Raw genomic sequence first — 15,597 nt, forward strand, 5'->3', positions numbered from 1 at the left:
CGTTGCAATGCTTTTAATCAATCAAATTATGAGGACCCACACAAATAATTCTTAATTTCCTTTCAAAAACTGCTACCTGTAGATTTAACGATATCCTTTCCTGATAAATATGCAGAATACACAATCTAAATGGAACTTAAAACATAAATATTATGTATTAATAAAAGAATGTATTGTAGCCATATATGTGATAAATAATGTGTGTAACTAAAGGAGAGGTAGTAGTGAGTATGAAGAGCAGTCGAGCACCGAAGTTAACGAATATTTAAGAGTTTCTCAGGTGTTCACGTGTTTATTCAGGTGTTATAAAACATTGTCATAATTAAATTACGGTATAACATTGGGTAGCTATATCTTCATACATTTTAAAATAATCTATATATTAACTTATCTTTTAAAATATTGTTTAAGACATTTCTTACTATAAATTTATTCTTGAAGAGAGTTCTTTCGAAAATACAATGAAATAAATTGTAGATGGGTATTTTTAAGTGGCAAAATACGTTTTAAGTAGTTTTATGTGTTATAATTGAGATTGATTTGATATTTTGTAGTCATAATTTGAGCAGAGAGGACCTTAAATTATATAGTCAACTTGACTCAGTAATTGTGATTGACTCAGTTTAATTAAAATGAAGCATTCACCGTCCATGCGCTTTGCGCTCAAGTTTTACTCTGGATTCCTGAATGTCCGAGGATAGTTAACTAGAACTAGACGCACCAATCATTTAACTATTCTTGGAGGTTTTAGCTGACCGTTTCAAAGGGTTAAAAGTATATTCATAAAAACATAGTTTGTTTCAAGTCCTTTTATTAAATGGTAGTTTTCAAGGAGCACTTCAGCAAAATAGAGAGTAAACACAAAAAAAAGTAAATATAAATTTTACAATATAATTTGATGACAGTTATGTCCAAAATGAAATGAAATAAACATAATTCTTTTGGAGCAAGTTTTAAGTGCACTTCCGGTACACAAATGTATACTTCTTGATTTGTAATACTTTCTTAAACAAAAATGCAACTGAAACAGCTCTGGCAAGACTGATTCAGGCTTCAGCAATGTGATTCGATACACATTAAACATCATACATGAGACTCACATTTTGTTTTTTTAATCCATCTCACAATTTCCTAACAAGATAAATGACATGGAACAGTAACAGCACAATAAGTATCAATAATCAAGTGGATTTTTTCGGTTGGACGATTTACAACTGCATGTTGTCCTTTAGTCATGTATGAATAAAGAAAATATAACCAGGTTAATATTTTAAATAAAATTGTCGTGCTACACAGACTTGACTCCTGAAATTGAGTACCTTCCTCTCAGCTCAAGAGTCACATTCCAGGAGTTGTCTGTTGCAGCGATTTAACATTTACATTGAATCAATGTTATGTGTAATGGTATTTATTTACAATATAAAGTATATTACTTGGAATTACATTCATCATGTGAGTTATAATGAAAATCTAAATAGTTAAATTAAAAACAGTTGAAAATCAATGCATATTTTAAAAAAATTTTTGTTCCTTTAATTATGCAGTAAACATATAAACAATGACAGTTTTTTTCCGAGCATTACATCTGTTAAAAGCATACATCTACATTATTTATTGGTAGATTTTTATATTTTAAGTATAAAAATTGTAAATAGTTTGATAAATTTTATTTTCATTTTAATAGCTCTAAAAGTTCAATTTCCTTTCCAACTGTCCGCCTCTTTGAAATGTGAAATGATAGTTTAGTATTAGTTTCCACTTGCTTTTAGAAAAAAAAAAAATAATTTTGCAAAATTTGAATTATTTTTACTGATTTTTGAAATTAACAACTAAAAACACATACATAAAGACATACGATAAACTAAGCATTTATAACCCTTGTTTATATTTCTTTTTTTTTTTGCTTTGACAAGGAGAACAAATTCCTTAAACATTGCCGGAACACTCTGTATAAGAGAGACATACGGATGATTTTGAGTTAGCATCATCTCATTTCAGCCATGATGGAGATGTAACTCCATATTTGAGTCAGTTTCATAAAAAGAAAACAAAAAGAAAAAACAGAATAAATATTTGTGTTCACAACGTCATCCTTGTTTGAACAACAATTCTCTCCGACAAACGTTTTGAATTGGGTGAGAAATATTTTCCGAAGGAACTAAATTTGACAATTACTATGGGTTTAAATTGCGTTGGAATCCAATATTTATTTGTCAGTTTCCAACCAAAACGTTATGTGTAGCAATTTTACAAATAGTTTAGAAAGACTAATCAAACACTCCCATGAACGAAGCCCATAGTTTTCTAAACCGAAGGATCAGTTTGCTTTTTGGTTCAAACAGTCTTCTAGAAGCAAAGATTTTTTAGACCCTTATATAGTTTCAGGGGTATAGTACTAAGTATCATGCACAGGCTATAGAATTTCTCTAAATTTCACTGAAATAGCTAAGTCCGACCTTGGATTACATCAGATCCTGCAGAACGACTGTATTGTTAAGAAAAACCTTTGGATTAGCAATATCCTAAGATCTTTCTGTAGGATATCTCTAGAACAATTTGATCTTTAGATTTTAAATTTGGCTAAAACTCCATTGCTACGTGGACAAAATTAGTTCGATGGAGGTGTATGTCTGACCATGGGCTTTGACTGAGGGTCACTGAAGTTCTTTCAGTAGACTGGCAGGTTTTCTCTCTGTCTACCTGAGGTTTTTTCCTGAGGACATGAAATGATCTGCATACTTGAGAGAAACCTGTTACGCGACAGGTAGCCTACTGTAGTACACTCCTACTGTATATATGTTACTAGCAATATATAAGCTTCCAAGAGATGCTGCTATTGACCACTGAATGTTTATGCACCCCTGAAGTCTCTCTGAATTTTCCAGGACCTGCCAAACTTCCATATAACACCACTGGTTATATTTTACTAAAACATAATAATAAATGAACGACACAGGATGATCCATGTCTAAAGTAAACATTCCCTCTTGAAGTCTGTAATATTATAGTATTTCTCAGTAATTTTCTTCAACTTGTTGAATTCGCAGGGAGAGCCACAACCCGGTATGTTGATGTCTTCAGGATTCAAGTCTGCAGAATGTCCTTGTATGAACAGCACCTGGAACCCCATTTGGCAAAATTTAGTCGTAGCCCATCACATACATTAACTTGTTATCTGACGTTGTTCTCCTCCAAGATTATTGACACTACTCATCTAACTGTATTATCAACTTTAAAACTAATTAAGGTCACTGGTCAGTAATGTGTGATAGATAAACTTGGTATTGTTTTGCTGATATTATTCCATTGAATAACATTGACCTGTTTAAGAAATGAATTACATCGATAGTGTCACATCTGATTCATCACTTCCTCAGTTCCGATTTCTACATTCCACGGTTGATGTAAAACTGCTGTACCAGTTTTAGATTTCTACCGCCATCTACGGTATATGATAAACTCATCCATATAAGCTCACTTATAACAATTCTAGCGGTCGGTGGTCACACACAACTTAGATACTTACAGATGTGCTGACTCATTGTTTAGCACTGCGAGAATGGTCTGAATAACCAATAAAAAGTGTAACAGGCAATATCATGAACAGAGAATCACGCAATAACTTGTAATAGGTAATATTACAGACAGAGAGTCACATAATTGCTTTACCTGGACATACTCTAGACTGGTGACAGGGTCCTTGTGGAGTTCGAAAATCAGAGCAGATCCTGTGTCCACGATTAGGTGAGCCGATTCGTACTCCAGCACTCCCAGGATGGTCTGGAGCGCCATAAGCGAGCCGTCATGACTGGAGTGCAGGATAAATCTTCTGTCCGGATTCAAGGTACCGTTCACTTTGGCTTCCATCGTCTTTATCAGATCTTGGAATAGCATCCCTGAAATGTGAATCCCCATTGTTAACTTAAATTTTAAATATGATGTTTAAATCAGGGATTGTATTTATATTGGTTAACTTTTATAATTATATTGTAACCAATGCAATCTCTCTTAAATCTGTACAAATTACAAAGAAAATTCTTAGAGAAGCAATAATTACAGAGAATGAAAGCATCCAGTGTCAAAAATGAATATAATATACTCTCGGCGTTGAATGTTTCACCTAAATACTCGAAAATTAAGCTGTTTTTGAGTTAGTAAATGGATGCCCATGGGCGACAATTAGTACTAGTCTAGAATTCATTGAAAGTTTGTATATAATTGTTTCCTATTTTCGTACTATCCATACAGGGTGTTTATTTGAAAACTTGAAAATAGGATATTTTTTGCTTGAACAACAATTGCTACCTATTTGAACATTTAATTTGAAGTTTAAAAAAGATTTACAACAGTATGCAGTGAGTAATTTTGTTGTTATTAGTAATAGTATAGTAGTTTGTAGACTAATAATTGTTGGGTAAGACATTACACTATTCGCTGCTGATACTAAACTGCTTGGCCGATTTCAATTCTTTTTACCAAAATACAGCATTTTTATTAGCTTCAATTTGAGGTGTCACAAGGTATAAGTTGCCATTTCAAAATTTTGTGTTTGGGTACGGAGGGCATGGGGGTGAGCACCCATTTTTAAAAACATATTTTTTCTTCCCCCAATTAGTACTATACACTCCCGTTTACAAAGTTTTGATACTTGGGCTATAAGTCTTTCTAATACGAGTTTGAAGTTTTCAAATGTATATTTCGGATAAGTCCATTTTTACTATTTCGATAACAAAATAATCAGACTTTGAAAAAGAATTAAAATTAATTTATCACTTCCACACTTCCACTTTTAAGTTCCAGCTAAGTGAGTTCGTCTTGGTCAATCAAGATAGCGCTTGTGTGCACACTTCACCGGCAACTCAATGCCGCTAGAGTTCACTAGTCAGTTCGTCTCACACCAGATGGCACTGCACACTATCTCTATTTATACGAACTATACATTCTCTAGAGCTAATTATTATTATCTTTTACTGCTATCCTTTTAAAATTCAATTAATACAAATGATAGACATAACGTACCTTCAAAGAGCCTAATTTGTTCATCGGAACCGGATATGATTGCCAGATATAGTTTCACTATCAAGTTCTCCAGAGGTTGTCGAAAGATATTTTGAGCCCAGTCCGGGATCGGAAACCCTTCTGCTGTCTAATGCATACAGCAATATATTAGTGTACACCAATATATATCAGTCGTAACATTATATTATATAAACTACAAGAAATTGTAATTACACAACAGTCTATTCATCGAGTTTTGAGAGTGATACCTCGCCAATAGCAAGGTGAACCTCTGGGGTTATGACGAGTTGGGGAGAGACATTTGGGAAACTCCACATAGTCTGTTTGTATTTTTATAATGTCTGCGTGCCGAGTTCTAGACTAGTCACTTCAGCCTTGTTCTATTTCTTACAGGAAATATCGGGCAAGGTGAAAAAGGGCCTTAAATCAGTCAGAGGCTTATTCCACCCGTCATATCAGAGACAGAACAATTACTAATAATATGAAGGCTAACACAGTAAAATTGGCACAGTTCTAACCGCGTGAGAACAGGGCTGTCATAACTTTAAGGCAGTGGAGGGCGTCATATCACCCTCAACTCTCGGTGAATGGACTTTAGTTGACCTCATTAGAAACGGCCTGTCGCGACATTAAGGTGGAGGGCGTCATATCACCCTCAACTCTCGGTGAATGGACTATAGTTGACCTCATTTGAAACGGCCTGTCACGAAATTAAGGTGTTGGGCGTCAAATCACTCTCAACTCTCGGTGAATGGACTATAGTTGACCTCATTTGAAACGGCCTGTCACGAAATTAAGGTGTTGGGCGTCAAATCACTCTCAACTCTCGGTGAATGGACTATAGTTGACCTCATTTGAAACGGCCTGTCACAAAATTAAGGTGTTGGGCGTCAAATCACTCTCAACTCTCGGTGAATGGGCTTTAGTTGACCTCATTTGAAACGGCCTGTCACAAAATTAAGGTGGAGGGTGTCATATCACTCTCAAATCTCGGTGAATAGACTATAGTTGACCTCATTTGAAACGGCCAGTCACAAAATTAAGGTGTTGGGCGTCAAATCACTCTAAAATCTCGGTGAATAGACTATAGTTGATCTCATTTGAAACGGCCTGTCACAACATTAAAGTAGTGGCGGTGAACATACTACTATTAAATCCCAGGAGTCGTATATAGTTATTTTGGATATTTGGAATTACCCTGTATCAAAATATTCCGACGGTGAATAGTGAATCCCCCTCTACAGTCTACCACTGTTGCCAGTTATGAGTGCTCGAAAAATTCCTGACAGACTGATGCACTTAAATACGTAAGTTTGATTTCATTCATATATATTTCACACAAGTACATAGTCTTAGTGTCGACTGGATGTATGTATTTGTACAGTAAGAGGGACTCACCGCACAGTACAGAGCTTCCCACAGGTTGAATACTGAGTGTCGCAATGACGTCATGGTCTCGTTGTCGACAGACAGACCAGTGTAGGGCTGCACATATTTCATGATATCCGTTATGTTCTGAGAGAATTCCTTTTCAAAGTTAGACAGTGATCCGTCGTACGCCTTTTTAAATCGAGGGCAAGATTTTGGAGACAGGACAACCTGAAACATAAAATAGATTGAAAGCTGGTAATATATCCACCAGAATGAACTTAAAAATGAGTTAAATGTAAATAATATTTGTGTGCAGAAGCAATACATCAGCTGATCTATACTACTTGTTGATTAACATAAAAAATGTCTTTATATTATGTAGGAGTCTCAGGACCTAAAAAAATTATTTTAATATTTAAAAATGGTTCTGATTGTTTGTTGTTTATCATTTAGTTTATTGTTTCTTATCGCATCCGAAACAATCTATTTTTGTTGTACATTTAAGGCTTTTGCATTTTTGCTGTCAATATTGCAATTAATATTAGTTGTCTTTTGATAACGGTTTTGTTTCTGTTTCCTGATTCATTGTTCCTTTTTTGGAATTAGATAACCATATCAATGCTCTAGGATAAAATATATGTTCGGTATTTCTCTCACCGCTGTTGTAATGGACAGCTCGATTTATTCTTAGTTCCATAAATAATAAGTTACCCATTGTTATTTACATTGGACATTGTTATTATAAAGACATTTTTTATGTTAATCAACAAGTATAGATCAGCTGATGTATTGCTTTTGCACACAAATATACCATATACCTAAACATTTGAGTGAAAGGTCGGTGTTAGGAGCAACCAGAATTATTACCTGTTCCAAAACCACACTTAGCATTTTACACAAAATGCCCCTGTTTAGGCCCAAAAATAACTAATTTACCTCAAAATGAGATAAAAAATTCCAAGAATTAAAAGAATAAAAGTGTGGTTAACAAGCTAGGACAGTATTCATTTCATTCTTTATGTTCAAAGATGATAAATAACATATTGCTTTGAGGTTCTATTTATATGAAGTATTAAGTTTTTTTGTTAAGAATTGTATAATTCCATAAAAGTTAGGTTTTCGTATAAAGTTAAAATACTCGTATAAATTTATTTTCTAAACTTATTTTGTAGTGGAAAAAAATATTATATTAATTTTTTGAGCTTAAGCACTTTAATAAAATAAATTATAAATGGATAATAAATGTTTCCAAAAAATAAATTCCAAAAGCCCTATTTTATTTCTTTAAAATCTAGAAACTTTTTAGTTTTAATTGTAATATTTTTGATTTAGATTATGTGTGGGTATAATTTTCTTTCCTAAGTGTATTTGTCAATGACTATTTTTAGTATCAATCAGGAATCCATTTCCAGTTCTATACACATCCTCAGTAAGGGGAGGTCATGGTTCTCAATAAGTTCTACTTAATAATCACGTGACTGCTTATTTTATCACCTTATCTTACGCATTGTACTTACGTAGAATACCTAAATCCAGTTTGTAAAGTTAAGCAATATGCAACTGTGTATGTAAGTTTACTAATAACAAAATTATTATATTACATTTTTTTTTTAGTTGCTATAACTTCACCAACTGGAGCCTGAAAATCGACAGTGTGTTCTAGGTGATGAGTGCCTGGGTGGTGCCTTTAAAGGGCCACATCGTGCTTTATGCTCGAATATTGGCTGTGATAGCAACTTATGTTTTGGTGGTGCCTTTAAAGGTCCACATAGTGCTGCGATGTTATATATTTGCTATCGTTACTGTTATCTATCTGTTATCTATATTTTATTATTTATGTTATTGTTACAATGTATTATATAGTTTATGTCCATTGTTATTGTCCTAGTTATTTATATTGTTATGTACTGTTATTAATTTATTATTGTATATATTATTGTTGCACGCAGCTTCTAAGTTACTAGTCCTCTTCTGAGCTAATTATTGATATTTTCTAAAATGGTGTATTGCCGTAAATGAAATAAATAAACACTTAAACTTACAACTTAAATGTATTGCAAATATTAATAGAGCCCAGAACATAGTTATTTTTCAAATATTTTTACTATAAAATTTATTTTGTAGGAATTAAAATTACCTTAAAGTTTATTAAATTATAATTAAAGATTATATTATGAACTACGATAATTCACAATATCTGTGTCGTGTACGGTTTCCGGTTGAGATTGCGTTATACACAGTTATAATCTGGAAATATTTCTTTCTTTGGAGAAAGCCATCTTCAAACAACACATGATGAATTGAAAATGCCAATAACACACATCCACTTATAGAGTTAAGTTGTAGGGGGAACTGACATGTTATTGGCTGAAGCCTAAACGATATAACCAAATAATTGATACAGTATTCGTGTTTTGTCAAATACTAGATCTGCTATTGTTCCTATTATAACATCTCGTATACCTGGCTAGCCTTTAGCTTCCCAAGCGTATACTGAAGGTCATGAAAGTTTAGGCTTCAGAGCACACAGCGAAATTTGGTCAGTCGCTTTGCATTTTCATATTTTATGTTTTTTTTCTTGTTATTCATTCTTACATAGTTTATTGTTGTTCTATACTTATTGTCCATCTATATGTATATTTATATTTCCATGCAGGCTTATGTAAACATTATTTATTCATTTCAAATCACCTAAATGTATCTCTTACTAATAACCTTATATTATTTTTATATTTATTATTATTTCTTATGTATTAATATTTATGTTTAATTTAATCGAGTTTGTTATGTCTGATATAAAAAGTTAAAGTATTACTACAAATAGGTAAAATTAGTCATTTAAGTAATTATTTTTGTCGAAATTGGTGTTCATTGTTAGAAGAATAAAACAAAATTGTGTATTTTAATAGTATAAAACAGTTATATTGGCGTTTTTATATTATTTATATTACTTCATCAGCCTCTAGTCTGCTATGAGCACCAGGCTTCAAGGTGGAATCAGAAATGCACCACCATCTCCCGAAAATTCTTTCTTATTAACGTCATATCATGTATGAAAATGTCCGGCAATCATATCTAGTCAACCTCATTAGTGCAGTCATTGAAGCTAAAAATACGGTCTTACCTCCGAATTGTTTTTTCTGTGCACTGATTTGCATGAAATTTTGGAATTAGTGTCTTACCCTTAACTTCAAAAGTGAAAATGATCTGAACTCCGCCTATTATTTTTAAGGGGTGTAAACAATCCCTTAATGGAAAAATTGACATTGAGCCATTTTATCGCTAGAAAACATGTCTAATAGTAAGTGGTAAAATTGTAAAGTGTTTTCTAAAACAATTACCTCATATTAAAATCATTTTCAACCCCTTGAAAATCTTACAACCCTTGCAAACAACCCCTAAATTGAAAAAATCACAAAAAATACTTTGGTATGACATAAAAAGATGTAAGTATAGAGTAAGTAATATTTTATAATCTCTATAACCCCCTTTCAACCCTTGAAAACTAACCCTTAATAAAAAATTAAAAAAAATGTATAAAAAGAAAAGGATTTAAATATTATTCCACGCTCTCGAAAATGATTATCATATTCTTAAGCTTTTCTACCCTCAAAACTACCCCTAAATTAAAATAGTAAATATATATGATTACATATTTAAAAATAATTTAATTTATAGTAAAAAATTGCCATTTATTGAATAAAATATTAACAAATTATATACAATTCACTCAATTGTATTATATATACATATAAGAATGTTGGTATGTATTCATGCCTACGTTTCCAAAATATATGAGCCATATTATGTATATATATACACATTAAAATAGTTTTGGGTCTCTATTATACTGCGTACTTTCACATTGCTCCAAATATTCACACACCGAAATTTTCAGTTACTAAGTAGAAAAAAATATGATAAGTTTTTGGACCATAACTCCTTCAATTTCCATGCTATCACAATTTATAAAAAACGACTGTAAAGGTAATTAAGAGAGGTACAACATCCTTTATTGCAATATAGTAAAAAACCTTTTTCTAAAACGGTGAAGGGTTAAAGGGCTTAAGAGAGGCTGTGATTGCGCTGCCACGCGCTCCCTAAACAATCATATATCCGTCAATTTTTGTTTGACAGAAAAAACAAAAAAAATAAATTGTTTATCACTGAAATTACCTAAATTTTGTATCCCTATCTACTTTTATACGTATCTGTCGAAATTTTTGAGATATTATGAAAAAAGGTGCTTTTTTTATTTGAAATTTTTTTTAATCGTGACTTTTTTGAAAAATATTTGTCTTGAAGCAGCCAAACTGATACAATCTATAAAACTCTTCATAATAAAGTTAGTTCTAGGCGGAATACGATAAATTTTAATTTTGGTGGAAATGGCACTTATGAAACCCATTGATTTAAAAGAAAAAAAAACATTAGATGCTCTTCTTATTTGCAATACAGCTCACTTATTTTACGTGCAAAAGACTTTTAATAGTGTTTATTTTAAAGCTTATTTCAAGCACTCCAAAACCCTTTTTTATTAGAATTCCTAAAACGCATCTGCTCGCCGCTAGATGGCATTGACCACATCGATTAAATTTTAGACAAAATAAAAAAAACGGCTTTGATCTTTAATATTTAGCTTAATATTTCACTTAGAATACTTTATAAAAAATTAAATTGTTCATTTTTGTACCTGCTACAATTTTGTTATTTATAAAATTTTCGATAAAACGTATATTTTTGGAAATATTTGCAAAAAACCGATGAAAAACGTGAAAAAATTGCGAATTTACAATTGCCAATAACTTGAAAAGTATTAGATTTTAAAAAAACCTTTATAGATGATTTTTTGCTTAAAATTAGGCCTTCTCTCGATATCCGAGGTTATTTTGAAAAAAACAAAATTCACCCCCGAGAAGGGGTGGCAACCACCCCCAGGGTGGTTGCGGAGTTCAAATAATTTTCAATTTTGAAGTTAAGGGTAAGATGGACCCAATTCCAAAATTGTATGCAATTCGGTTCACAGTAAAAAAATTCGGAGCAATAATGCTTCAATGACTGCACTACATGTAGAAATCACAATCATAGTAAAACAACCCCACAAACCTCTCGGTGTTAATAGAACCATACCAGCTGAATCAAATAACTTTATTTCAACACTCTGTTGGTGTGAATATACTGCTTCAGAAATAACCCCACATGTCCACCCATACATGGAGTAATGGAATAACCCATGCATGTAATTACCGACAGCAAGAATAAACTTATACTCTTTCTATAGTCATTCTTCATTGTTTACAACTCAAATTTTACAAATATATCACATATTAAAAAGTAAAGTGCTTTTTATAAACCATGTAAAAGTGTTATACATTTTGGATCCATGTATAACATTTTAACGTTTAGTCGAAACATTTGTAACTCAGTTATTTACGTTAAAAGAAATATTTCATCGTTTTATACCACAAGCAATAGCTGATTTTCTACAGTTTTTCAGACCAGCACTAGACTTAAACTCTGTTAAGTTAATAAATTTGAAAACTTAATAATATACTTTATAACCATGTTTTATAACTCAAATAACTAAGCCAGCTCTATGGTTCAATCTTGCATAACTGCAAGAAAAAAAACGAGTTGAAAAATTGTTTGTTGTATTTTACATTCCTAGAAACGGAATAATGCATGAGTTAGAATTAATAAATAGAGAGATGAGTGTCGAAAGAAATGCAATCGTAATGTATTTCTCAAGTAAGATCGAATATTACATCCACCCAGTTGCATTCACTCTTTTGATAAAACGATTATTACCATATTGATCTCCAATACACAATGCAATAATGTAAAATTTATGCTATGAAGTACCTCGATATTATCCAGTGTACTTGGATACACTGGAATTGGTTGGCAGGGAAACTTTTCGTCCCATAGTTGGTACTCCTGGGGTGGATACAGCCCTGCCAGAAACAGTTCTGCCGTCATGAACGTCCGGTCAGTTAGAGTGCTGTAAGCCTTTATATCGTTTTCATTGTAGTCCTCACTCAAAAACTCGTTGTACAAAGCCCGGATCTTGGCTCCCAACCTGTGAGCTTGTGCTCTCCCAACCTGCGACATAAGAATTATGATTTACACTGTAGTCCTCGCTCAAACAATTGTTATACAAAGTCTGGAACTTGGCTCCCAACTTGTAAGCTGTGCTCTCCCAACCTTCGACATACCACATATAGTTTAAACAGTAACCTCGCTCAAAAACTTGTTATGCAAAGCCCGGATCTTGGCCTCCTACCTGTACGCTATGCTCTCCCAACCTTCGACATACCACATATAGTTTAAACAGTATCCTCGCTCAAAAACCTGTTATGCAAAGCCCGGATCTTGGCCTCCTACCTGTACGCTATGCTCTCTCAACCTGCGACATACCACATATAGTTTAAACAGTAACCTCGCTCAAAAACTTGTTATGCAAAGCCCGGATCTTGGCCTCCTACCTGTACGCTATGCTCTCCCAACCTTCGACATACCACATATAGTTTAAACAGTAACCTCGCTCAAAAACTTTTTATGCAAAGCCCGGATCTTGGCCTCCTACCTGTACGCTATGCTCTCCCAACCTTCGACATACCACATATAGTTTAAACAGTATCCTCGCTCAAAAAACCTGTTATGCAAAGCCCGGATCTTGGCCTCCTACCTGTACGCTATGCTCTCCCAACCTGCGACATACCACATATAGTTTAAACAGTAACCTCGCTCAAAAACTTGTTATGCAAAGCCCGGATCTTGGCCTCCTACCTGTACGCTATGCTCTCCCAACCTTCGACATACCACATATAGTTTAAACAGTAACCTCGCTCAAAAACTTGTTATGCAAAGCCCGGATCTTGGCCTACTACCTGTACGCTATGCTCTCCCAACCTGCGACATACCACATATAGTTTAAACAGTAACCTCGCTCAAAACCTTGTTATGCAAAGCCCGGATTTTGGCCTCCTAACTGTACGCTATGCTCTCCCAACCTTCGACATACCACATATAGTTTAAACAGTAACCTCGCTCAAAAACTTTTTATGCAAAGCCCGGATCTTGGCCTCCTACCTGTACGCTATGCTCTCCCAACCTTCGACATACCACATATAGTTTAAACAGTATCCTCGCTCAAAAACTTGTTATGCAAAGCCCGGATCTTGGCCTCCTACCTGTACGCTATGCTCTCCCAACCTTCGACATACCACATATAGTTTAAACAGTAACCTCGCTCAAAAACTTGTTATGCAAAGCCCGGATCTTGGCCTACTACCTGTACGCTATGCTCTCCCAACCTTCGACATACCACATATAGTTTAAACAGTAACCTCGCTCAAAAACGTGTTATGCAAAGCCCGGATCTTGGCCTACTACCTGTACGCTATGCTCTCCCAACCTTCGACATACCACATATAGTTTAAACAGTATCCTCGCTCAAAAACTTGTTATGCAAAGCCCGGATTTTGGCTTCCTATCTGTAGGCTATGCTCTCACAAATTTCGACATACCACATATAGTTTAAACAGTATCCTCGCTCAAAAACTTGTTATGCAAAGCCCGGATTTTGGCTTCCTATCTGTAGGCTATGCTCTCACAAATTTCGACATACCAAATAGAGTTAAAACAGTAGTCATTGCTCAAACACTCGTTGTACAAGCCCTGTTTCTTGACTCACTACTAGTTAATGCAGATTTCAGATACTACGTTAAGCGAAAAGTGAAATTAAGTTGAACTGAACATTCGCATGAATCGACCCTTCCCACCATAGCTACGTTATGGATATACGAGATACTATAACCTACCATAGTAAGCTGCGACTGTCCATAAGGCCAGCTGGAGACGTTACTGAGAGGGTAGGGGAATTCTGGGAAGTCTCCCAAAGGTCCTCTTGTCCCGTGTCTTGTAAACTGAAACACAAAAACTAATATTTCAGTCATTAAAATAGTCCATTAAGTTATGGTTTTAAAACAAGCTTTTAACCCACTTAAAGTTAGCATGCAATACACTTGTTAATACTTTCTTATAGACAAAGATGTCTTAATGCTCTTGAAGTGTAATTTTGATACTTCTGTTTACGAGTTACGTCAAAACTATTTTCAATACCTCCAAAATATTTTCTGTACACATGTAGATGTATTCCCTGTACATGGCCACTGATACCAAAGTACTAAATCTGTGGTTGTATATTGTAATATGGAATACATGATCGCAAGAACGTCATACTCCTTCACACTGAACTATATATTTCTATATGTAAAAGTATCTATGTCGAAAAGACAGCTATGTACAGTTTAACAAAACGTACATCGCACCTTAAAGTACCTACAACTTTATGATAAAATGTTCAAAATGCTGACTGCTTAAGTGAAGGAAGAACATGGTAGGCACATGTAATGGACGCGTTCAAATCCTTTGTGTAATATGAAACTAACATCTAGAAAATGCACATAGTTTACATCCAACAATTTTATATTCAATAATTTCTTCATTTATGTTTACTAGAAGCAGTGAGATTTAAACTATTGGTACTCGTTAACTTATACATGTCTGAGTTTAGTAATGAATCCAAACTTAAACTTTCGTACTATTTCAGTCACACATTTTTGAAGCAGAATGTTTATTCAGAAATCACATATACTAACCACAGAAACGAACTGGAGAGAGGGCGAGGCCCTGCGCCCTGTAAAGGGACTTTTGGGTCCATCGATAGATTTAGGAGCGTGACAGCCGAGTTTGGTTTTCAGACTGCCGGTAGCTGGTGGGAACACTGGCGCCAATGTGAGCAATAGCATCACTACATGTCCTGCCATTCATAGGCTGATTGATATACCTGGGGCTGAGGTAAAGATATAATGTAATTATTATTATTATTTAAACTAAAAGTAGCAATTAAACTTACTAGTATACATAACGTAGTTGTGATGGGTAGGCTGAACTGAAGGAAGATGCACTAAAAGGAAGGTGAACTGGAGAAAGGTGCACTAAAAGGAAGGTGAACTGGAGGAATGTGCACTAAAAAGAAGGTAAACTGGAGGAATGTGCATTAAGGAGAGGGTGAATTGGAGGAAGGTGCACTAAAAGGAAGGTGAACTGGAGGAATGTGCACTAAAAGGAAGGTGAACTGGGGGAAGGTGCACTAAGGGGAAGGTGAACTGAAGGAAGGTGCACTAAAAGGAAGGTGAACTG

General features: G+C 34.2%; 1 protein-coding gene across 1 annotated transcript; it reads right to left on the reverse strand.

Moving 5' to 3' along the window:
• Positions 1–459: 459 nt before the first annotated feature.
• On the reverse strand, positions 460–15,241 carry LOC124360887 (prostatic acid phosphatase-like). The gene is made up of 7 exons (XM_046814867.1): positions 15,054–15,241; positions 14,214–14,318; positions 12,253–12,492; positions 6,418–6,618; positions 5,020–5,146; positions 3,670–3,896; positions 460–3,118 (listed from the first exon to the last, which is right to left on the reverse strand). Exons 1-7 carry the CDS (start codon positions 15,219–15,221, stop codon positions 2,969–2,971), a joined length of 1,218 nt encoding a protein of 405 aa, XP_046670823.1. The 5' UTR covers positions 15,222–15,241; the 3' UTR covers positions 460–2,968.
• Between the last annotated feature and the right edge of the window lie 356 nt (positions 15,242–15,597).

Source organism: Homalodisca vitripennis, chromosome 4, assembly GCF_021130785.1.
Source record: "Homalodisca vitripennis isolate AUS2020 chromosome 4, UT_GWSS_2.1, whole genome shotgun sequence".
NCBI classification, from domain to species: domain Eukaryota; kingdom Metazoa; phylum Arthropoda; class Insecta; order Hemiptera; family Cicadellidae; genus Homalodisca; species Homalodisca vitripennis.

Bases quoted from the DNA above. Each gene is read 5' to 3' on its own strand.
- LOC124360887 (XM_046814867.1), bottom strand. From the start codon at position 15,221: ATGGCAGGACATGTAGTGATGCTATTGCTCACATTGGCGCCAGTGTTC. The intron at 12,493-14,213 runs GTAGGTTATAGT...CTTATGTCGCAG, and splicing joins GACAGTCGCAGCTTACTATG to GTTGGGAGAGCACAAGCTCA. The intron at 6,619-12,252 runs GTACTTCATAGC...TTTATGTTTCAG, and splicing joins GTACACTGGATAATATCGAG to GTTGTCCTGTCTCCAAAATC.